Source organism: Talpa occidentalis, unplaced genomic scaffold, assembly GCF_014898055.3.
Source record: "Talpa occidentalis isolate TD23 unplaced genomic scaffold, MPIMG_talOcc4v2.1 talOcc4.7, whole genome shotgun sequence".
NCBI classification, from domain to species: Eukaryota; Metazoa; Chordata; class Mammalia; order Eulipotyphla; family Talpidae; genus Talpa; species Talpa occidentalis.
The window spans coordinates 20,014,483-20,038,574 of record NW_023605083.1 but is presented as its reverse complement, the minus strand read 5'-3'; the positions used below and the strand labels follow the sequence as shown (position 1 = coordinate 20,038,574).

Sequence of the window (24,092 nt, the reverse complement as noted above, 5' to 3'; positions counted from 1 at the left end):
ACTGTATTGTGGTGAACTCAACTTCCACTTAGAAAAGTAGTCAGCCAAGAGGAATCAAAGGCAGCTTTTCCATTTCAGAACTTTCACAACTGTCATGCAACTGCTTTATCATCATGATGTACTTAAACTCATTTCTTCTATTGAATATCTCCCTGCACAAATAGTGTTATTCAATTACATGGTTCCACCACACACTGGAGGTCAGCTGTTAATAGCAAAGATGTATTATGATGTGCTTTTATTCCTTCTAAGGAGTGAGAAAAATAATACAATCTATTATAGACCTTCAGTCATAGTCAATGTTTTCACTCATTTGTAAAGGAGATAGGCAATTGAATTTACAAATACACAGAAAGGGGGAGATCTTTTTCATGGAAAGTAATTAGAGAAAAGCCTTGATTTCAACACCACTAAACAGTGAACACACCAAAAAATAAGTGAAGATGCATTAATTCTAACATATCACTTTGAAATAACCTAATTTAGCCAGTGTTTCAGCTGATAGAACACTGATTAATATCCATTTGAGAGTCTCTGTCCTATAAATGCCATTGCCTTTTTACTCACCAACAATTTAATCTAAATTAAAAAGCACAAACATAAAATTGGGGATTTTTAAACAAAGGTAAAATTTTTCCTATTGCCATAATTTAAGAAAAAGAAGTTACAAATCACCTCAGTTGCCCAAGGGAAAATAAAACATCCTATCCTGGAAAGGTAAAATAACATTCAATATTTTAACTCATGTATTACAATACCAGAAGATACATGGGCCTGTTACCCCAGAGATTTCCCAAGGATTCCTACTATCTGCTAAGAACTGCTGTTCCTTTCTCATTCTGGAATGCCTTGTTCTTATATTAGGCATTTCCCAGGTCCAAAGTATTTTAAATTCTCTGAGTGGTCTGATATGTATACCACTACTCTGCCTTGATTCCTGTCATCAGATATGATTGTTTTTTCAATAAAATATGCATTTCCATAATTAAGTTCAATCATTTTTAAATGTATCAAATGCCTTTCTGCCTTTTTGAATGGAATAGTACACAGTTAAATAATTTCCTGATCATCAAAGTTTCTTTATACCCTATGTTTTAGTCAACTTGTTATAGAGCAACCCCGATATTAACGGGTTCCTGGCTGTGGGTCCTCACCCGCGCGCTTTAAAGACTTATGAATACTCTACTACAGACACACACAAAAGGGTTAATAAAAGGTTTATTTACAAGAGAAAAAGAAATAAGGAAAATGTACAACTCAGGGAGAAAATAGGGAAATAAAGTCTTTAATGCGTCCTACACGATCCGACGACCTGGAAACCCCAGTCCTCTCAGAGCTGGCCGGACGCTGCGAGCTGGCGGAGAGCCAAAAATGGGGGATCCCCAAAGCCCACGTGTCTGCCTTTTGTATCCACCTGGCTGCTTAACCCCACCCTCAGGTCCCAGCCACCTTCCTTTGGTGGTGATGGGATTTGGAGTTCCCAGTGTCTTTGGCTTTGACCTGGGGTGGGTGGAGTCCACAAAGCCTATATGGAATTTGCTTTGGGACATCCTTTTCCCCCTAACAAACTCATTTATACATTTGGCTTTAGGTATGCTGGATGGTCCTGGCAGGGCACCATTTTTAAATATGAACTCACTCTCTTATTTTGCATAGTTTTAGGTCAGTCTGTTGTTTTTTTTTTTTTTTTTTTGTAGTTTTGGCTCATCTCCTTGGTATAGGTTTTATTTCAAGTGTCTGTCAGTCGATTTTTCTGGAATCTGTCAGGATCAAAGAGGTATGTATAAGTTTCGATCCAAGCGCATACCAAATAAACATTTTGGAAGTATTTGTAAAATCAGAGAAAGTAAGCTCTAAGTGAGCAACCGGGCCTTTGCTTTGAATAAAATAGTGTCCTTATTTGTTGTGCCATCTCCTCTGCCTTTTTCAGAAGTCCACTTTGCTATTTCTCATTTGGATCAGCCTAGTTGAAGTTCATCTGTTCTCTCAACAGACACTTAGTGATTGCCTGCTACGTACAACAGGCCATGAGAATACACAGAAAGCATCACTGTGTTTAGGAGGTTCCAGCTTGAGATATATGGACATATATAGAAACAAATAAGGATGTTAGAAATTCTATTATAGAATCTGGGTATTAGAAGCACATAAGAGGTTCTCCCTGGGTCTTTAAAGGAAGGCATAATTAAATGGGGGGGGGTGAATTTAGTTCAGGCTAAATCCAAGAGGGAAAAGAGCATTTCAGGCAGATTAACAACAATGAATAAACCTGAATGACTGGAGAACTTTTTAATATTTATAAATAAAATATGCTGTTATTGGGAGAACTCTGAGCAGTTCAGCTAACTGGGGTAACAGCACAAGCACATTTCATCTAACAAAATGCAGGGAGGGAATTGGTCAGAGAGAGCAGACCATGAAGACATGTTTTTGTTGTATACCAATTCTGACTGGGAGAAACATTTAGACACACTACTCCAGACCAAATATGTAGAGTGATGGTACTTTATGAAGACTATTATTTGAAGGAGTCAACAGAAAAGGACAAAAAAAATGATAAAGTCTAGAAGCATAAATGTTGCTTTACTGTTAATACAACACTACAACAAAAGTACTATGGTTTGAGTTGTGTGAGCTAAGGATGCAGTGGACACTTGCAGATTCAGAATTCTCTGAATTCTATGTCTATCTTGGACAACTACTCTGTCCTAATTTCCACTACACTACCAGTCTAGCTGTCCCTAAGTCATCAATGTCCTTATTACCAAATCCAAGAGATACTCTTCAGACCCCTCAACAGCATCTAAGAGAATCTTTCCTCCCAGCATCTGTATATTCAGTCTCTAGAATACAATGCTTTCCCAGAATCTCCTCTTGCTTTGTAGCTCTCTTCCTCTTCCCCCACACCGCTACTTCCCCTTATATAAAGCCTCTATAAAACTCATCATCTGGGGCCTCCCCTGGTGGCACTGTGGTTGGGCACTGGGCTGTGAAGCTGCCCTCAGCCTCTCCAGCACCAGTTTGATCCTGGCCGGCCCGGCCAGCGAGGGTCCCACATGGTGCACAGACCTCTCCTGCCATGCCTGCTGCTCCCCTCAGTGGTGTATTTCATCAGTCTGCCTGTTCTGTTCCCCGCACTGGCTCTGGTGAATTCTCTCACCCTCCAGCACTTCTGACTATACCCAATGTTTGTATAAATAAATAAATAAATCTTAAAAAAAAAAACAAAAAAAAAAAACTCATCATCTGAACCCCCTGGGAGCAGACTCTGAACCCTGGGTCTTTGCCAATTCTCTCCTTAAGTGGTTTTGTTTCTGCCCCTGGCTCTGTTACCATTTATATGCAAGTAACTCTGAAGAAAGTGTCCTCAGGGCTTAGCTCTCTTCTCAGATCTGGATCCATATAAGCAGTTGCCTAGTTAGCATTTCCTGCAGGTTATTTAATGGGTTCCTCAAATCAACTGTGTCTTAAACCAAGTTCATGATAATCCATTCAACTAAAAACAAAAAAAAAAAAAACAAAAACAAAAAAACACACCATCCCCCTAATGTTTCCTATCCCAATACATACTCCAGTCACCCAACTATATAGGTGCTCAGAACAGAGATCTAGGAGTCATCCTTAACATTTCCCTATCTCTTACACTCTGCATCTGATGTACTAACTTGCTTACTCTTGTTTAGCTAATGTTTCTCAGTCTTTCTGGAATCCAACCACTTCTTCCCAATTCCACAGCCACCACAATACAAGTTATCATGTTCCTGTTATAGGGCAGCCCCGATACAAAATGGGGTGCCTGACTGTGGGTCCTCACCCGTGCGCTTAAAAGGACTTATCAATGCTCTACTGCAGGCACACGTGAAAGGTTAATAAAAGGTTTATTTACAAAGGGAAGGGGAAATGAGGAAATGTACAGCTCTGGGAGAAAAGTGGGAGACAAAGTTTTAAATGCGTCCTACCCAATCCGCCGATCAGGAATCCCAAATGGCGCTCTGAGAGCTGGCGGCAAGCCAGGAGCCGTGAAGCCAGGAGCCGAGCGAGCAAGAGAGAGCCCCCCCAAGGCCCACGAGTTTGGTTTTTATACCCAACCTGGCTGCTTAACTCCACCCTCAGGTCCCAGCCACCTTCCCTTTGGTGGTGACGGGATTTGTCTTTCCCAATGTCCTGATGGCTTTGGTCTGGAGTGGGGGTGGGGTCCACAAAGCCTGTATGGGATTGGCGCAGGACATCCTTTCCCCCTAACATTCCCTCACCAGATCAGCTACTCCCCTTGATAAACAAAGAGACTGCAGAGCAGCCTGAGTGAATATTCCACACAGGCCAACAGGATCCTGCACATTAGGCAGCCCCCCGCTCCCCTCCGCCTCCATCTCTTGCTATTTTCCCTCCACACTCCCAAACTTTAGCCACACTGGTCTTCTCTCACTCATGGGATCTCAGTCTGTCTGACGGAGGGACTAACAGAAAGGAGGAAGGACAGAATGATATTAAAAGAGTAAAGAAGAGTGGAACAGTGGAAGGGAAGAAGGGATATACTAAACTTAGAGTAAATTAAAAAGAAAATGCTTTGGAATCAGAAAAGCTGGATTTGAGCTAGTGTGTTATGGACTCTAACAAGGGCATAATGCCCCCCTCACAGGGGATGTAATAAAAATTAAATAAGTTAATGTGTATGAAAGTCCTCTGTACACTGTAAAACACTATACAAATAAAACATGGGCGTTTAAGACTCAAACTATCTCAGGGACCTATTATACCGAAATGCAATTTAGACAGTAAAAAGAAATGTGTGCTCAGTGGCTCTCTCTCTCTTTTTACTTCCCGTCTCTCTTTCTGTATCTATATAAAATTAATCATATCTAAACTAGGTTGCAACATACCCTACTCAGTGCCTCTCATTACACTCTGTTTCTCAATTCATTTTAAAAAGTCTCAGTCTCTGAACTTCCCCTGCCCCAAAATTGCCATAGTGTCCTTCTTACAAGTAAAATATATTCATTCTCTTAAATGGTATAAAATGTCTTAAAATTATTTTGAAACAAGTTTGTTTTTAATTTTGAAGCAAACACAAACAGAAGAAAACATTGAAAAAATGAATTTCCCAAGATTAACGAATCAGCTGCTAGGAGTTTTGAATTTTAAACATTTGATTACTAAAGAGAACAATATTTTCCATTTCTAAACCAGCATTTCCTTGATGCTTAATTACATAACATAAGTAACAGCAAGGAGGGTTACACAAGATAGATCGGCTTCCTGAGTTAGAAAGCAATTAAGCACATATTATTCTGATAATACAAAATCACAATTTATCATATTCATGTAAAATTATTACAAAGGAAGCATATGTATGTCTAGATAGAAAATGTATTTATAATTATATAGCGCATGTTCACTGTTAAAACTGGATAAAATGTAGCTAGAGTAAAACCAACAATGATAATCACAATTCCCTAGGAACTTCTTTCAGCCACAGCACCTAGGATTTATATATTTGTTTGCTATCATTTTCCAGGAGCACAGCTGTCTGAAAACCATGTCAACAACAATAAAAATGGCTAACTCTGATGAGGGGCAGTTGGGCAACCTGATATTCCGATAGATGTGGAAATTGCAAGGCAGCCACTTATTTCCCCCCACTTTTGTTGCCTTACTGCTGCTATCATATGACCCAGGAAAAGCCCAGAACATGAATTCTTCCAAGTGGCTGCCAGACTCAGTCCAAGCAAAGAGAAAAAAAGCCAATTATCAATTTCATTGCCTGCACAGTTCTCCTCGGGAAGAACATAATAAGAAATAACATCAAATTAAACAAAGAAAACCACCCAGCAGTCAGGGACCATGATAAAACCAAGCTTACCACAGAAGTTCTGAAATTAGGCATGACAGGATGCACAGAAAAGCTTGAAATGTAACCCAAGGTAAAACAACTTTCTTACCACCTTACCTTTCCTTTGTTTAGTCTGATTCTAGTGGTATTATAATTATTGGATTAGTAATTCAGTTTAAAAGCCAACTTTTCAGACCTGAAATAGCTTTGTAAAAACATCTCATATTTCAGCAACTGAAGACAAGTGTTCATGGGTTTGCCAATATAAGTTAGAATTGGCCACTAGAAGCTCTCTCACTCAGTGTCTTTCCTCCATCTTCCCTGTACCCCTGAGGCATCTCTGAAGTTTTAAAAGAACTTCATATATTTAGGAAATAGTGATTATCCCAAGGCTCTGAACTTGAGTAGGAAGAAAAAGTGCTCACCTCAGGAATACTGCCACAGAAGACGAAAGATGTGTGGGCACGCACCGGGCAGGGATAGATAAGAGAGCACTGTGCTGGAAACCACAGTTTCAAGAAAGGCCCCAGCAAAACACAGCAAACAAGGAAAGTTAATTGCCGGAGGCGGGCCTGTCTCCAGAATAGATTGCACCTGCCCGGTTTACTGTCCAGAGCTAATTAACCAGCCAGACCGGGACTGAGTCCTGATTTCACTGAGCTGCATCTCATAAGAGCAACTACATCCCACAGGCCGCTGGGACCCTTCTGGGTCACATCCTCATTGGAAGGGTAGAGGAAAGTCTACACTTCTTGACAGAGCAACCACCACAAATGAAGAGGTGCATGAAGGCTAAAATGGCAGTTCTTAAGGGATCAAGCAGAAAAGCACAGTTTTACTATTTGTTAGCAAGGGATCAGCTTCAATCAATTAATGATTTAATTACCTAGCCTAATTAAGATAATGAAGAACAGCAAGAATACAATCAATTAGCTTTATCCAAACTTTCTGTTTTGAGGATAGGGCCTTAAGGACCATACTCTTTACTGAGTTGCTGCAGCAAAGTATGGAGGTATTACTACAAAATACATTCCAGGGGATATAATCCCACACTACTGTGTGCAAAAATACAAGATAGCTTAAATAATTCTTTGCGGACAAAGGGTTATGAAAAGGTGTTACTTGGAGAAGCAGTGGATACAAATATCAGAATTGCAGATTTTAAGTGGAATTGTGGTTTTATAGTAAATAAGGGACCAAAGACAGGACTGTGGCCCTCTAGTTACCCTGCTTCTCTGATATGAGTTGCTTCACATTAAGGCTACAAGATTAGAAATTCTCAAAATCTATCCTGCAGCAAAGTGTTCCTTAAATTATTTTATGCAGACTAAGAAATTCATAGATTTTATAAGAATTTAGTATAGACAAGAAGCAAAGAGGGGAAGGGCACAGCCCTAAAGAGTAGTCAAAGTTCTAGAGAGCCTTCCTTCCCACCTTTTAATGACTTTAGAAGTTAAGTTTTTATGATCTGACTCCCTAATTATGATATGTGTTCCTCAGAAAGGGGCCTCATATTGTTACAGGGCAGGGAGAGGGTACCCCAGACCCCGCAAATCTGCCAACTCTAAATGGTTTCTGCCATCTGCTGCATCAACACAAAACATCTGAGACTTTAATGGGAAGGAACTTTAATACAATTAGTAAACAATACAGGAAAGGCAAAGAGTCTAGTTTCTAAATCAAGCACCCAAAGTTACCCATCCCCTTATGGGTAAAAGTCCACCAAGCAGGATTGGCCCAGAGCAAGGCCCCAAAGTCTGCCACAAGCTAAAGCATCTTCCAGTGGGGACCCACAGAAAAGGATCAGAAACAACCAGACAAGTCTGGAAAGAAAAGAGCAAAACCAAAATCAAGACAAAAACCACCATTGTCACCTCCCCATGAGTCTCTCATGCACATCTGTGTCAACCAGTCCACGACCAAAAGGCAAGTGTAGTTTCTTTATGTGTCTCTCGGCTCCATGTGCCTCCTCCAGGTCTCCTTCTGGGTCTCCATCCTGCTTCCTCCCTTCCTCAGTCTCCTCTGCAGCTTGTTCTCTCCCTGCTCAGCTCCACCCTCCTTTTTGGGTGGGGCAGGGACCTGGAAACCTCCCTTTCCTGGGGGCCACCCTGTTACAAGATTACATGTTTAATTATGACCCTATTAGATGATGAGTTATTATTATTTAAAATAAATTTAAGTAAGATTTTTCCTAAGTAAAAAGGGGGAAAAAAACACTCACTAGAGACTACCAATACAGTTCACCTGCATTGCGCATTTTCTCTCTGTCTGGTGTATGGAAGTGATCTGATTTTTTCTACCCTCCTGCCGTTGGCATCAAAGATCCACAACTGTGGTTTTGCACGCATGCCTGATGGCAGCACCTGGTGTGTGGGGTGGGCCGGCGTGAGTGGGGACACCTAATCCCAGAGCAGCAGAGGACCAGGCAGCAGAGGACCGCGCAGGAGAGTGCAGTAGAGACCAGCAAAGATATCAAGAGAGAATGCCAGAGACCCCAGAAAGAGTAAAGATTTGGCTCTGGCGCCCCTGCCTGCCCTGTACCTGGTTGCCTCACTACAAATGGTGTAGAAAGATTATTAAAAGCCTGAAAAAGCCACTGAGGGCTCCAGGGCTCCACTTTTACCTGTCTGCCCAGATCCATACAGAACCTTCTCTGTGCCTTGCTGGCACTACACTCTCTTAGAATAAAATCGAGTTGCAGTGCTGGTATCTTTTTACAGTAATACATTATGGTAACAGAAGTTCAAACTTATCCAGGCACAGAAAGGTGCTCAAATTTCATATTTTACAAACTAAGCCAGCTCTGCATCAAGCAAGATAATTCATTCAGTCTCCAAAAGCCTTCTGAGGCACTTCTGAAATGAAGAGGGGAATCTCAGCCCAACATAATGAGTGCCCTGGATGAAATTTCCATCTGCTCTTCAAAGGGCCAAGCCAACTGAGAGCCCACCAAGTGCCAGGCAATGTGCAAATGCACCAAAACACTGGGGAAGCATGCAGGTCTTAATGGGAGGCAACATCCATAAAACCAAATATAGGAATCTCAAAGGGGAAGAAAGATGTGATGAGAATTTTAAAATAAATAAAACATGCTAAGGGAGCACAAAATGCAATTCTTTAAATTCAATAAAGTCAGGGCAAATGATGCTAATAGAATGTGGCGTAAGAATTAAATATGTGACTGCAAAGTCAGAATGCCTGGACATGAATCATGGCTTCATCATTTATTATGAGCAGCAATTCAGGACAAGTTACTTAACCTCTCTAAGCTACAATTTACCCTATCTTACAGAAAAGGATAATAAGGGCTTCTAAAGTACAGGAGTGCTGTGCCGATTAAATAAGATAACCCTCATGCTGAAGAATCCACGCACACTGGAAGTGCTCAGTGCGTCTTAGCTCTATTACCAACACTAGAAAGGCTTTTTCCTCTTAATAGTGGACCCTTGACAACTACTTGTTTACAGTAATTTGCAAGAAAACAAAGCTTTGAAAGCCTTAGCTCTCCCCAGAGTCCAGGGGCAAATATGTAAATAGCTGAGATTCATTAGCAATTAAACTGTAAGAACTAAATCTAAAGGAATATCAATATTCCATTTATTGTTATCAATATGTTTTCAAATCAGAACTACCAATTGTTCCTGTAATATAACCTATCAAATATTATGGGGGATTTTTTTAATTATTATTAAAAAGACCATTTCTTGGAACTTTACTTGTGAAGGACCATCTAATAACACCTGGTGATCACAGAATTATTCAGAATTGTCAATCAACTGAATAAAACTAGGTGTAGGGTAAAAAGTATCAGGCTTTTCTGCCCTCCCGCCATTAGGATAGATGATGGCCCCCCAGTACCCCTGCCTGCTGTGTACCTGGTAAATCCCAATAAAAGCCTGCAAATGCCACTGAGGGCTCCAGGACTCCTCCTCCTTTGCCCCATCTGTATGGGATCATAGAAAACCTGCTCAGTGGCCTGTCCTGCCCCTACACTAGGTTTAAGGATAAGAGAAATGAAAATTCATTTTGGTAAGCAGGTATTATCATGTGTAGGGTAAGGAAAAAAATGTCAGGCTTTTCTACCCTCCCGTCATCAGGATAGATGATGGATCCTTGCGGTCCTGAATGCATGCCTGATGGCGGGCACCTGGAATAGGGTGTGGGCATAGGTAGATGGGATTCACGTGGGCTGAGACTGTGCTTTTTTTTTAAGAGCGGCGTCACAGGGACGCCAGAAGAAGCTGAGAAAGAAGCGGGAGAAGCCAAGAGAGAAGCAAGAGAGCCCAGATAGAGTGAAGACCTGCTGGGGGCTGAGAGGCCTGCCAGGCTCCCGGCCCCCCAGCACCCTTACCTGCTGTGTACTGGGTAAATCCCAATAAAAAGACCTGCAAAAAGCCACTAAGGACTCTGATTCCTCCTTTACCAAGTCTGCTGGATCCCAGAAAACCTGCACTGTGTCATTCCTGCCCTTATATCGTGAAAGCATTTAGCTTTGAAGCAGTATTTCTGGTCGATTTGGGGAAATTTTGGAGAGACATGTATTGTTATGTAAGTTACACTTACTATGAAAATCTCATACTTTATTTTAGTGTAAAAATGTACTGTGCCCAATTCATAGTGACATTAATGTTTCATTCTTAAACTCAACATAATTGATTAAATAGATCTTAAATACCATTATAAAACATTGTAAAAGCTCACTGCCTATATTTATAAGATAATAATGTATTTCATCACCAATATAAAATAATTGTCTTGGTAATTAAGGAAGCTCATTTAGTTCTAGTGCTAGTTTATTCAAACATATAATTACACTAACTAACAACTACTCCTGTTAATCAAATATATAATTATTAAAATATCCTTGAGGATATAATTGGCATATTAAAAATATATTTTTATCGTGACTATTTAAACCTCAATAAGTATACCTTTAAAAAGGCCTTGGTTTAATTAGCATATAGTAATTCTCACCTTCAAATGAAATTAAATCCTTAAAAGAAACAACTAATTTGAAGTATAATCTTATATTATCTAAATATAATTACTAAAACCTTACCAAATAAAGAAAACTGTAGAGAGCTGAGTTACCAAGGAGCACATGCTCCAAGCATTAGTTCTCAGCCCCAACAGTATAACAGGACCACCTGGGGAGCTTTTATAAAGCCATCAGCCTGGGCCCCTCCACAGATTCTGATATAGTAGGTGGGAGGTGGGGCTTAGCCATCTGTGTTTTCTGTTATTTTAGAAAGTCCACAGAACCACTGCACCAGAGGCTGATTAAAATTTTTTCCCAGTCTATAAATGTTTATAGCATTTTATTCATAACCACCAAATATGTGAACCACCCAGATGCTCTTCAACTAGCAAATGGACAAAGTGTGTATCTGTACAAAGCAATAGTACTCAAAGAGCAAATTCCTGATTCATGCAAACACATGGATGAATCTTAAATGCATTTTACTAACTTATATGTATATGGAATATGTATATGTACATTGTAACAGACATTTCCATAAAAAGGGGGGTACCATTTACCCCACTGCACTGGACAATGGGCAGAATTGAGCAGCCAGGAGAAGCTAAATTAAAATGGAAGGCAGGTGGTCTTGAAAGACGGATACATCTCAGCTTTGGACTTGCACTAGCAAACTGGGAGACTTGGAGGAGACACGTGGAGAGACTGACAATGGCAGACTTATCGTGATTGGTAATTTGATTTTGCTCCTTTTGTGTCAGACTTGCCTGGCACTTTTCACCCCTTTTCCATGGTTTCCCCTCCAGAAAGTGCCCTAGATTTCTAGCAAGCTTTTGGGCCTCACTTGCCCCACTTGTTTGGCTGGACAGTTTATCCACACAGAGATAGGTAACTTTGGGTGTTTTATTTGGAATATTCTTCTTCTCTTCTCTCTCTGTGCACACTAATCCTTTTAAAGATTTTTCACACTAAGTATACTTTTGTCTTTGTAGGCACGGAGAGTTGGACTCCTTTGGAGCTTATAATTTGGGGAACAGGGTCCCACTGTGTCCCCTTCAGTTTTCAAACTAATAACTTGGGGGACTTCTGGGGTGAAGGAACTGCTATTTAATGTAGAGGTAGACATACAGCCCGGTGCATCTGTCACAACACATAGAAATTTACACCATGAAGAATGAATTTTACTGTCTACAATTTTTTTTTTTTTTTCAAAAATCAACCAGGAAATGGGAGTAAGAGAGCAGAGACAGAATGCAGACTGTGACAAATGCATCTAAGTGCCTTACAAACTAGACCGAAGGAGATGGAGAAGGAGCTGTCCTAAATAATTCTGGAAAAGAGTGTTCTAACAGGAGACTTTAAGGCTAAAGATAGTCTGTAGTAACAGCACCTTCTTGTTCTGAATGAAAAATCAAGAGTAGTTAGCAATAACAAGATTTATATTTTTATCACATCTATAACAAACATTTTATTTTGCTCTCTGCCAACTGTGTGACTATATTTAATAATAAACATCAAGATATTCTTAAAATCAGAAAGGTACTGTAAAAACTTTTACTACCACTGACATTTTTGGGTTTTTTTGGGAGGATATTGAATAGTCTAGGAAAGGAATGGCTTCCCAAAAGTGGAAGGAAATTGTTTCATGCATCCAGAAAAATGGATGTTTAGAAAATAGAGGGCAAAGTGAACTGAAAATGCAGCAGTACCAAAGGAGGTACCAGAGAACAATCCATATATTTAATCAAGTATTTGCTCTTCTAGATAATATGTACCTTATTCTACTGTATCAGGCCTGTATCATGTTAGTGCAATGTTAATTAGGTCTTTTTCACGTGATTAAGATTTGAATATACAAAAACAAGTAATTCTATATTATGACAAGAGTCTCACAAAAAAAATGTATTCTCAGAAATCTATACATATGTGCTTTCTATTTATTTTTAAAACAAACAAAAAAGCACATCACTCCTCCAAGATAACTAATAGTCCAGTGACAGAACTCCAGGCTCAAGTCTACAGAATCTGCTTTTGCTTTCACATTCCTTTTGCTTTGCATGCATGGAAATTCATTTTGAGAGAGGGTTTTTGTGCCTAAATTATCATCATTATCAAGAGCAATGATAGATTTTTCCATATTAGAAACACATTAATCCTGGAAACACACACACACACAAATATAATCAACTGCACCTTCCCCGTCATAACAGTTTACCTTTCCTTTGCTGCAATCCCCTTATATTGTCACGCTCCTGTGGCCTCAAGGTCTTGCACAATCTGTTGTTTTCTGTTTCTAGGATACTAGATCCCAACATCACTAGTAACTTGCTACATATTCCTTCATGATCTCAATTCAATACTTTTTTCAATATTTTTTTCCAAGTAACTTTGCTAGGGGGAAAAGGATGTCCTAAAGCTAATTCCATACAGGCTTTGTGGACTCCACCACCCACTCCAGACCAAAGCCAAAAGACACTGGGAACTCCAAATCCCATCACCACCAAAGGGAAGGTGGCTGGGACCTGAGGGTGGGGTTAAGCAGCCAGGTTTGGTATAAAGCCAGACACGTGGGCTTTGGAGGGGATCCCCCATGTTGGCTCCCCGCCAGCTCGCAGCTGTCTGGCCAGCTCTGAGAGTGCCTTTGGGTTTCCAGGTCCAGGTCTAGGATACTAGATCCCAACATCACTAGTAACTTGCTACATATTCCTTCATGATCTCAATTCAATACTTTTTTCAATATTTTTTTCCAAGTAACTTTGCTAGGGGGAAAAGGATGTCCTAAAGCTAATTCCATACAGGCTTTGTGGACTCCACCACCCACTCCAGACCAAAGCCAAAAGACACTGGGAACTCCAAATCCCATCACCACCAAAGGGAAGGTGGCTGGGACCTGAGGGTGGGGTTAAGCAGCCAGGTTTGGTATAAAGCCAGACACGTGGGCTTTGGAGGGGATCCCCCATGTTGGGTCCCCGCCAGCTCGCAGCTGTCTGGCCAGCTCTGAGAGTGCCTTTGGGTTTCCAGGTCGGCGGATCGTGTAGGACGCATTAAAGACTTTATTTCCCTATTTTCTCCCTGAGGTGTACATTTCCTTAATTCCCTTTCCCATGTAAATAAACCTTTTATTAACCTTTTGTGTGTGCCTGTAGTGGAGTATTAATAAGTCCCTTTTAAGCGCATGGGTGAGGACCCACAGCCAGGCAACCCGTTTTATATCAGGGTTGCCCTATAACAACTTGACCTCCTAACCTGATAAATTCCCCTAATTGAGGCTCTCTGTACCAGATTTCTCTCCTAACCAAATATATGTTTTTCCTATTCCCCTACCTACTCCTATAACATGTCAAACGATTGCCCTGAAGTCTTGTGTCTTTGAACTGGTTATTTTCTCTGCCTAAAACACTCTTACCCCATCATCAACTTCCCCTTATCTTACAAAGTTGCTCAAATGTCACATTTTCAGTAAAGTCTGTCTTCTCATTCCCTCTCCTGGTAACCCCACTCTGGTCTTCCTATGCCCTCATCTCCCCCCTTGCCTCTCAACAACGAATATACTTTTTTTTACAACTTGTGTTGTTTATTATATTGCACTTATTATTCTATCTTACAATAGGCCATGGCCTACATACATAGCACAATATGTTTTTCTTTTAGTTGATCTATTTTGGCTCCTAATGTAGTTCAAGTTGCTAAAATGGGGGAAAATATCTTGAAGAAATGAACTATTAAAGGACCACGGGAGTAGGGAGGAGAAAAGGAATAAGCTCAGACTCCCAAAATGTAAAACAACATCTGTGAATTAAAATATAAGCGTGAAAAAGATTGATTTCTGGAAGAAAATAACATATATTTAAGGTAATAAATTAGAAGATACTGATAACTAAGCACAAAAAAAAAAAAACGAACTCACAACTATAGCTACTAATTATGAACTTCTAATCATTAACAGGTCCCTCTACTACATTATCACAGTTAATACTCATGGACCAACTGCAGGATGCAGTTCTTACCCCTATTTTACTGATGAGCAAGCTAAGGTTAGACTGGAAGCTATTGCAGAGCATGGGCCTGCCTGCCTCCACCTTATTCACTGTCATATCCCAGCCAACTAACAGAATGCTGGCAGGTAGACTCAGAACATATCAGCTGAATTTAATAAAATGCTCAGTGATGTTAATAAATTTCGAGACCACCCTTCTGGTAAATCGCAAAGACAGGATTTGAATTCAGATTCTTTAATCTAAAAGTGAACATGTCCTTTCTACAAAAAATAAATGGACCTGCAAAAATGCAAGTCTGGCCAACTCTATACCACAACAATTCTTCAGGGCATCTCACACTAACACAAGGAGACATAAAAAAGCTGATAGTCCTGATTAGTGTCACCCAAATGATCAAGCAACAATCATGCTTCATTTAAGATGCTTAATATTGCAAGGTGCATTCTAGAAAGAATGCCATTAAAATGGATAAAGCAGAAAGTTTTAGTACTGTATATCTTTAGTCCCCATACAATTAGAAGACCATTTTCACAGAAAGATCTTATTATTACCCAGAAATGACTGCATGAGGAAGGTTCTCTGTTTCCACCCAGCCGCTCACTCAGGCAATGCCCTTCTGAGCCTGGGCCTTTGAAATGCTAATTCGCTGGCTCAACAACTGTTCAACAGCTCTTTAGCCCTAAACCTTCTGAGGCTTCACATTGGGTAGCCAGAGCAGCCCCTGAGAGAAAAAAAGAGAGCCAGCAAACAAGCTGCTTAACTTCAGGGAATGGGTGAAATCAGGAGAGGGCAACTGCCTGGAGCCTCAGACTCTGAGGGGTTCTTAAATCTGGGTTCTTAAATCCTGAGGTTCTTATATCTGGCATAGCTAGAATGTACAAAACTGGGAATGAAAGGATTCAAATGAATAATTCATCATTCCAAATTCACTTTCACCAGAACTGTCTATATAATTGTAGTTAGGGTACTTAAAATTTGTCCTCTTGCTTTATATTTTGTTGTGCGATAACAGGTAATGCTTTCTATTCTTTAAATTACTTTCCACAAACACAGTCCATCCAAATGTTTGCCAATGGCATTTTGCCTTTTTTTTTTTTTTTTTTTTTTTGCTATTGTTAAACCACAGAAAGCACTGGAAACCTGGGAATTTTATTCATTTCAATTCTACAAATTTCTGTCAAGACCCCACAGAAATAAAATATGTGTGTCCAAAACCAAATCCATCCCAAAGAAGTTTCTCCTTTGGTCTTAGTATTAGCGTTGCTTAATGATTTTTAATTCAAGCTTATTTTGTAGAAATTAGAGATGTTTCACATACAATTCTGGATTTCATGCTTTTCTAGAAAAGTAAGAAGATCCTGGTCATGCTCCTTAAACAAAAAAAATAGTATTTGTAAGTGTTTCCCTCATAAGACACAGGAAAAGCCTTCCAAAGAGCTGAACCAGCCTACTTAAATAATAAAATTTATCATTGTGGGTACATGGATGAGCTACCCCTGATTGTATTCAAGGCCCTGAACTGGAACGGGGCAAGGAAGCAGGATCTGGCATGACTAAATATACTTGCGCTGGGCAAGTATATAACAATTATAACTACACTTTCATCCTTAAATCCATCCACCATGCAATTGTCAGTGATCAAACAGTTGGACTATATCACTTACAGTTTAACTTTTTTCACTGATGCTCTCAGATGGTAGTGCTGGGTTGAGCTTCAACTGGGAGATATTTTAACATTACCTAGACTTGAGCCATACCCTGTTTATTTTGACTTACTGGTGAGTATGGGAATTAGGCACTATATTTTAGCCCCAAGTAATTCCAAAGAATCATGTTGAGAATCACTGATCTCCAGCTCCAAGCTCCTTCCAGTCTTCCTGTACATTTACTGGCTCAGCCATAACTGTTAATATTCCATCCAATTCTAACCACCTCTTGTTCCTGGCAACACCCTGGGAATATGTACTCCTGCTTGTGCTCCTGCTTACTATACTGTCACTATCTCTTTATTACCTCCTCATTCTTCTGAGAGCAGTAACTAGCTCTGTCTTCTTGTGATTACCAAGTGCTTGGGACTAAACAGAAGTCCCACTAAATAGATTTGGGCAAAGACAGCAGAGAAGACAGAGCTGGGAGACTAAGATTTGGAATGATAAAGCTGCTCAGTAAGAAAGGTTGATGGGAAGGGTATTAGTAAAGCTGGAAAACCAGAAAGCACTTTTTGAGCTAAAAAAAATGTTGGTGATGGTGAGTAATTTGTGAAAGGTTCTTTTAAGCTACAAAGTGAAGCCAAGCGGCCTGAGTAAAGAAACCAAAGGGAAGTGAGCCAATTTATTCTCTGGCCAATGGTGGTGTCAGATTCATTTGTTAAACTGCAAACTCTCTAGAGAAAATAGATCCCAGAATACAGCAATTGTTTCATTATAATTATCATAATACCCTTCCTGTTCCATCTCTCACTCCAAATCAGAACAATTAAAATGCAAAAAGAATTATGTTTTGCAAATGCTGAATGATCTTTTTATATCCCTTTGCTGATGTAAGTTTTGATTATTTCAGAAACAGTAGTTCTTCACAATGGTTTCCGTGCTTGCTTCAACTTATTCACACGTGCGGCTCTCATTCTTGCCTTGGAAATTTTACTCCATACTCAAATAGACTCAACCATTGCTCATTTTCCTTCATATTCAGCCAAGCTTTTTGTTTGATCTAATTAGTACTACTACTTCATACATCTCTTAACAACCTCAGACCTTACAAAAATACAGATATGCCCCCTTCATATATTTTCAGAAACTACCTTCTCCTAGCTGCCAGAACAAACTGGTTCTTTCAATTTTCCCATGTGAGTAAGGGATTCCAATTGCAATCAATTGCAAACACCCCCTCCCTGTCGGATTTTCAATTTGCAGACTTCATGGATCATACTGTTATTTCTGATCATTGCTGCTGGATCAATGGTGCTTGCTTGTTAGAGTTTTGTTTTTCTTTTGACTTTTATGTACAGAAGCACATGAGATGCAGTCACATTCACTAACGATATTTCTACTTTTGTTTGCCTTCATGAAACCTATATGAGGCTTTGATACCCATGAACTACAAATATGTTCTTTATAGTTCCCCTTGCAACATAGCCATCCAACATAACACTTTCCAGTAGCCTTTTTTCTTTGTATTTAAGATGTTCATAGCTCTAAATGTCAGATTCACGGTGCAATGAAAACTATCCCAAAGCTGATAAATTATTCATTTTCCAGGGATTTGCAATTTGAAGTGCCACTAACAGTCAAGTACCTGAAGCACCCCCAAAAGACATAAAGCACAGTAACATGCAAAGCTTTTTCTACATAAATTCTAAAGGTTAAGCACGATTAAACATACCTGTTTATCAAGAGATGTGCTCCTTGAACTTATTTATTCTAATTAATCTGCTCCCAATAAACATTACTAGCAACGTAAAGTGAAAAAAGAGGCTAATGAAACACATCTCCTTACCTTAACTACTCTCATCAGGCTAAAAAAAAAAGGTCCCCCACTGATTAATATTCTCTTCTTCCCACTTGGTAGTAAGAACTTGTGATTGAGTTCAAAGGTCAGGGCATCAGAACAACTATCTCACTGCCTATGTGTGTGAACCAAGTTTTACTGAAACAGTCATTCTCATTTATTTATGTATTGTCTGTGACTGCTTTCTTGCTGAGTTGAATAGTTGGAACAGTGACTGTATAGCCAACAAAGCCAAAAATATTTCCTGGATGGTCATTCACAGAAAACATTTGCCAATGTAAAATGTGCAAATGTTCCAGAATTTTAGCACTAGATCAGGCTTCAATTGATGGGTATCATTGCTCATCTACTCAAAAGAACACTGCATTCAAATGCTTGTCACCTAGAACATCATCTGCGTTCTAGTTCCGGAAGGAAGGAAGACTAAAGCAACTGCAGGTCTAAAGCTGTTCCTCAGGCTGGTAGGTGCTTCATTTTGTGACAATAATCACCGGGTGTTCAGCTATGAATTGCTGTTTCAAAACAACTCAAAAATCCCTTAAAGGCAAGGATTTTCTTCACATGGGGGATCTATTCCTCCACATGCCTGAAATCGCTCATGTGGCTTGCAGGTGGGCAGAAACTAAACTCTGGTTGGAAAGCCGAGATGACTTCACTCACATATCTGACTCTTAAACCAGGATAATGACAAGATGCATAATATCTGTGTGACTATTTCTGTCTCCTGGGTCCTTTCTGGGGGAAGCTGGGGATCCTCCCGTGGAGGCTGAAGGTGCCACCTGTGGTAGTGGATACACACAGGCCTTGAGGGGTTAGTCCTGGAGCTGATACAGTCTCACCTCTTTAACATTCTATTGGTCCAAGTATATTAAGAAACCAATCCATAGTCAAGGAAACTGACTCCACCTCAGTTTGTAAAAAAATCTGGCCATGGTTTCCAATCTATCCCATCATGACTAGGAGGATGGTGGTATCATTACTGTGGTGGTAAAATCTTGAAGGCAGAAATTACTACTGATAATTTAGAATCAAATTTATAGGGAAGTCTAATGAAAACTGAAAATGATTTTATAATAAAACACTGGTAACAAAATTATCCAAATGAAAAGGGACAGAAGGCTTTCTCAAAGATATTCAACACTTCTCTAATTCTTATATGGAGCATTAAAATATAATAAAATCTGTCTCTATGATTCTGAATCTTATTTGATCAATGAGGCTCCTGGACAACTTCTGTGGCTATTCTGTGTAAGGGCAGGACCACAGTGCAGGTTTTCTGATCCAGCAGACCGGGTAAAGGAGGAGTCAGAGTCCTCAGTGGTTTTGCAGGTTTTAATTGGGGTTTACCAGTTATATGGCAGGCAGGGGTGCTGGGGGGCTGGGAGGTCTTCACTCTATGGGCTCTCCAGCAGGTCTTCACTCTATGGGCTCTCCGGCCTTCTCTCGGCTTCTGCTCGGCTTCTATTTGTTCTTGGCTTCTCTGCTTTTACTGGCGTCCTCATGATGCCACCCTTAAAAGCCCAGTCTTAGCCCAGGTGAATCCCATCTACCTATGCCCACACCCTACTCCAGGTGCCCGCCATCAGGCATGCATTCAGGACCGCAAGGATCCATCATCTATCCTGATGGCAGGAGGGCAGAAAAGCCTGACATTTTTTCTTATCCTACATCTATTACAGAGGGACCTCTGCTTTGGTCCTAGGTGCTGTGCACTTGAGTTCTTGTGTCTGCTCTTTTTAACTGCACTGCCTCCTCCCTGGACACAGAGATGAGAGAGTCAAGTTCTAAGTCCTTCCCAGGATCTAGAAGCCCTTTATTTTTTAATCAAGTTCTAAGTCCTTCCCATCATCTAGAAGCCCCTTTATTCTTTAATCCAAGAAGTAGAGAGGATACAGAGCTATAATTTTTCCTATGCCTAGAATATCCAGGAAAAAATTAAAGACATAAAGTATTTAAATAATTACATGAATGGAAGGTATTATCACCATCATTGCGAGGGGGTAAAATTGCATTTCATAAATAACAAATTAACAAAATTAAATTAAGGCGCTGTAAATTACATAATTGTTATAATAATGGCTACCATTTATTAAGTGCTTACTCTGTATGAGGCATATATCTAAGCACCTTACAGTGCTTAATATTTAATCTCCATGTCATTCCTATAGTTACCCTCCAATACTCCAGACAACAAAATTGAGACATGGAGAGATTGGGCAACCTGCCTCAGGTTATATAGATACTGAGCAGAACTGTAATTTATCTTTCTGAATCTGCATAGCTGATTTCAAGAACTTAGGAGAGGTTTCCTAAATTTCTGACAAAATTTGCCCCTTCAAAATCTCACAGAAGTCAGGAGAGAAGTTTGTACCTCAGCCACCCCTGGCCCAACATTTTGTTCCACAGTTTACAAATCATTAATGGTTCTCAATCTGGGGTAATTGTGCCCCTTACCCACAGTACTTCAACCAAATGTCTTCATTTGACACAACTGAGAGTGTTGCAATATAGCCACCAATGCTCAGGGCAGCCACATACAACCAAGTCCAAAATATCAACAGTGCTGCATTTGAGAAGCGCTGGGCCACATGATGGCATAAACATAGACTAGAGAGACTCACTGGGAGCTCAGCAAATAAAATGTAGAATTCCATGATAAGGATTTTTTTATTTTGTTTTGTTTCTTGCTACTCTAAGGTATATATTGCATAATTTCTTGATCTGAAAATCAAATCTATAGGTAGAAATGAGAGATAGCTGATTTCTGCATATATCAGAAATGTACAGGTAATGACCCGTACATATGGTGAATGTAATAATGGGATTAAAATGGACCCCAATGAATACCTGCCACACATCAGACACTCACAGAAAACCACATACAGGATTCTATTTAACACTTCTAGAACCCGTGAGCACTCCGAGTATCCCCAAAGGGTCAGAAGAATTAGGTCAATGACTCGAGGTGAGCAGAAGAGTCAGAATTTAAGCCAAATCTGGTTGCTAACATCATGTACAATTTTATAGAAAACATATTTAAGTTATGGTTTAATAACCCTTATTTTATTTATTATCTGAATCTCTATTGGGCTTAAAATTAAATCCAAATATGTTAAATCACATAACTAATAAAGACTTTTTTCCCAAATGTAAAAGAGTTAGCAAGAAAGAATTTTATGAAAATGCTTTTGTCTATAAAGGGAATGAAACCTAGGAATCACTTAGGAATTCTACTGCTATAATCTTGACTAAATGGAAGTACATAGAGAAAGACCCTCCATAAAAATCTCCTTCTTCCCTGTAGAAGAATGTTGTCTATCACACCTCAATTACAACCGAGCTTTTCATATCCTCTTAGTCCTCACCAGGTACAGAAAGTGATGAGGGGAAGTATAGATAAGGGGAAGTGTAGACTTAATTATATAATTCCAGTGTAAACCAATTAACTGCTTTAAAAGAAAAATAAAACTGACTAGAGAAAAGAGCAGACTTTTTTTTTTTCTTTTGTGATTCACAGGCTTTAGTGTTTAAAGTCTATATTGGTTAGTACAGAGATTTTAGTTAAGCTATTTAGACAATGAATTTATAACTTAATCAGGAGATTGTACCAACCCTTCAATAGACTGTTTGTAAAAGCAATATTTATTTTGTTCCAGCAAAGGACAGTAGTACTCAACTCAAGTTTCACAGACACCCCCAAGAGTGTATCTGTTTCCTTACATACAAGCAATCCAGACTCCCAAGAAAGCCTACCAGCACACATAATAAAGCTGCACCGCATCTCTACATCATCCCCTAGCCCCGCTTTGCTACTATTTTTTGGTGTCCTGGGCCTTATGCTATCCTTTGAACACTCTAGGCACCTTCTGGCCCAAAGGGCTTGGCAAATCACTGCTCTATCTTCTTGCATGCTCTTAAATTCACATTTCCCTTTGTTTGGCTAACTATTGCATCTCACTCAGCAACACTGTCCTTGACATAAAATGAAGAAACACAATGCCACTTCCATTAATAGCCTCCCTCACTATCATAGCACGTCACTCTGTAGTATTTTTTTTTGTAGTATTTAGCACTATCAAATACACAACGCTTATTTATCTTTTGTTCATAACCTTGTCTTGCTGTACCTCTTTCCCATTACCCCCACACAGCTCCAACTAGAATGTAACTTCTGTGATAACAAGAATTGGGAGACCTAGCTTGTTTGGGGCACAAAGTAGGCATTTACTGAATAAAACACTATTCATCAAAAGATAGAGATATTAAAGTGATTTCTTAGTGTCAACCTGAAATCATTGTAGCTATGAATGACCTTTCCAATAATAAACAAACAATAGCCATTTATTTTTCCTATTTTATAAGCATCTTAAATGTTTTTTAAGATTTTATTTATTTATGCATATGAGAACTGGGGTAGAGGTCAGAGGTGCAGGGAGTGAGAGGATTCACCAGAGACAGGTGGGGAACAGAACAGGTGGATCTACTGAAATACACTGCTGAGGGGAGCAGCAGGCAAGACAGGAGAGTTCTGCTGTGCCATATGGGTCAGCTCCCTGGCTGGGGATCAAGGCATGCCACAGTGGCTGGTGACAGCTTGATAGTGCTGAGACTTTAACCCCTGCACCACCACACAGGCCCCCTTAAATTTTCTTTTAACAATACAACCAAGAAAATAAAAACTATTGGAATGCATTTAGTTTAAGAGGTTTGTTACACTTTCCTCCAAGGTAATGTATTGTGTGTTATTGTTTTTAACTGAAGCTATAAGTATTTCATATATTTTAATATCACATTAATAACAGAAGTAGAAATATTATAGTCCTAATACTATGTTGTGATTTTGCAAACATACCACAAATTGTAAACTTAAATACTTTTTGTCAGAGATTGAAAGCTCTTGTAGTAATTCTTCATTTACAGTTTTAAACTGATTCCTGAGTCCATATATTTTACAAATATCAACATAAACATAAGTTTAAATAAAACTACCTAATCTCGAGAACCAAAAAGGAAAATCATAAGAATGATCAGTGATATACTTTTTGGGAAAAAAATATACTGTCATGTTAAGAATAAAGGATTACTTGACCCTCATTAACTTGGCTTTCTTTCTTACTCAAGATTATAATAATCGGTTGGTGGTTCAAGTGTTAGGACAATGTATTTCCATCAACTAAGATAATGTTTTAGACAAAGCAACCCGGCCTCCCTAGCCTCCACCACCCCCGGGCCCTGTGTCCATTCTCTCTATAACTCCCTAGTAGCCTCTTAACCAATCACAAGGCCACTCTGGCTGGCCTGGCTCCAAAGCATTTCTCTACCCTGCAGTCACACTGTTGTTTATAAAATATAAATCTCACATTATCACTTGTCCAGCTGTTCTTAGAATAAAATATAAGTTCATGAACAAGTTCGACAAAGTCTTGCACTAGACATTCTCTTCTTACTTGTCTAGCCTTATTGGAATGTTCCCTCTCTTCCCACAGTCTGGCATCCAGTCACATGCAATTGTTCAGTCCCTACAGCACACTAGGTTATTCCTATCTTAGGGTATATGAGAATGTTCCTTCTGGTGCCTTATCAATACTTTCAGCTATAGTTAACTTTTATTCATTTATCAGAGATTGCTCAAAAATCATTCCTTTAGAGCTATATATTTAAAAGACCTACATATTATTAAAAAAAAAGAGTTAATGTAACAAGCAGTAAAAACCTGTAGCTTAGTTAATAGTATTGTACCATTATTGGTTTGGTGATTTTGATATGTACTACAAATGTA

The 24,092-nt window shown here is 39.5% G+C and overlaps 1 protein-coding gene across 14 annotated transcripts in view; it reads right to left on the bottom strand.

Annotated features, from left to right (window-relative positions):
- Positions 1-24,092, bottom strand: part of PTPRD (protein tyrosine phosphatase receptor type D) — a 2,089,263-nt gene that overhangs the window by 360,362 nt on the left and 1,704,809 nt on the right. For 6 of the 14 annotated variants that reach the window (XM_054689291.1, XM_037494315.2, XM_054689300.1 and 3 more), the window contains exon 1: positions 3,960-4,324. The exons of 2 other annotated variants lie outside the window; for them this stretch is intronic. In XM_054689291.1, the coding sequence (XP_054545266.1) occupies positions 3,960-4,245 (286 nt within the window). In that variant the 5' untranslated portion in view covers positions 4,246-4,324. Of the gene's footprint in view, positions 1-3,959; positions 4,326-24,092 lie in introns of those variants that run through there. 6 more of the 14 variants (XM_037494316.2, XM_054689292.1, XM_054689294.1 and 3 more) reach the window with 2 other exon arrangements.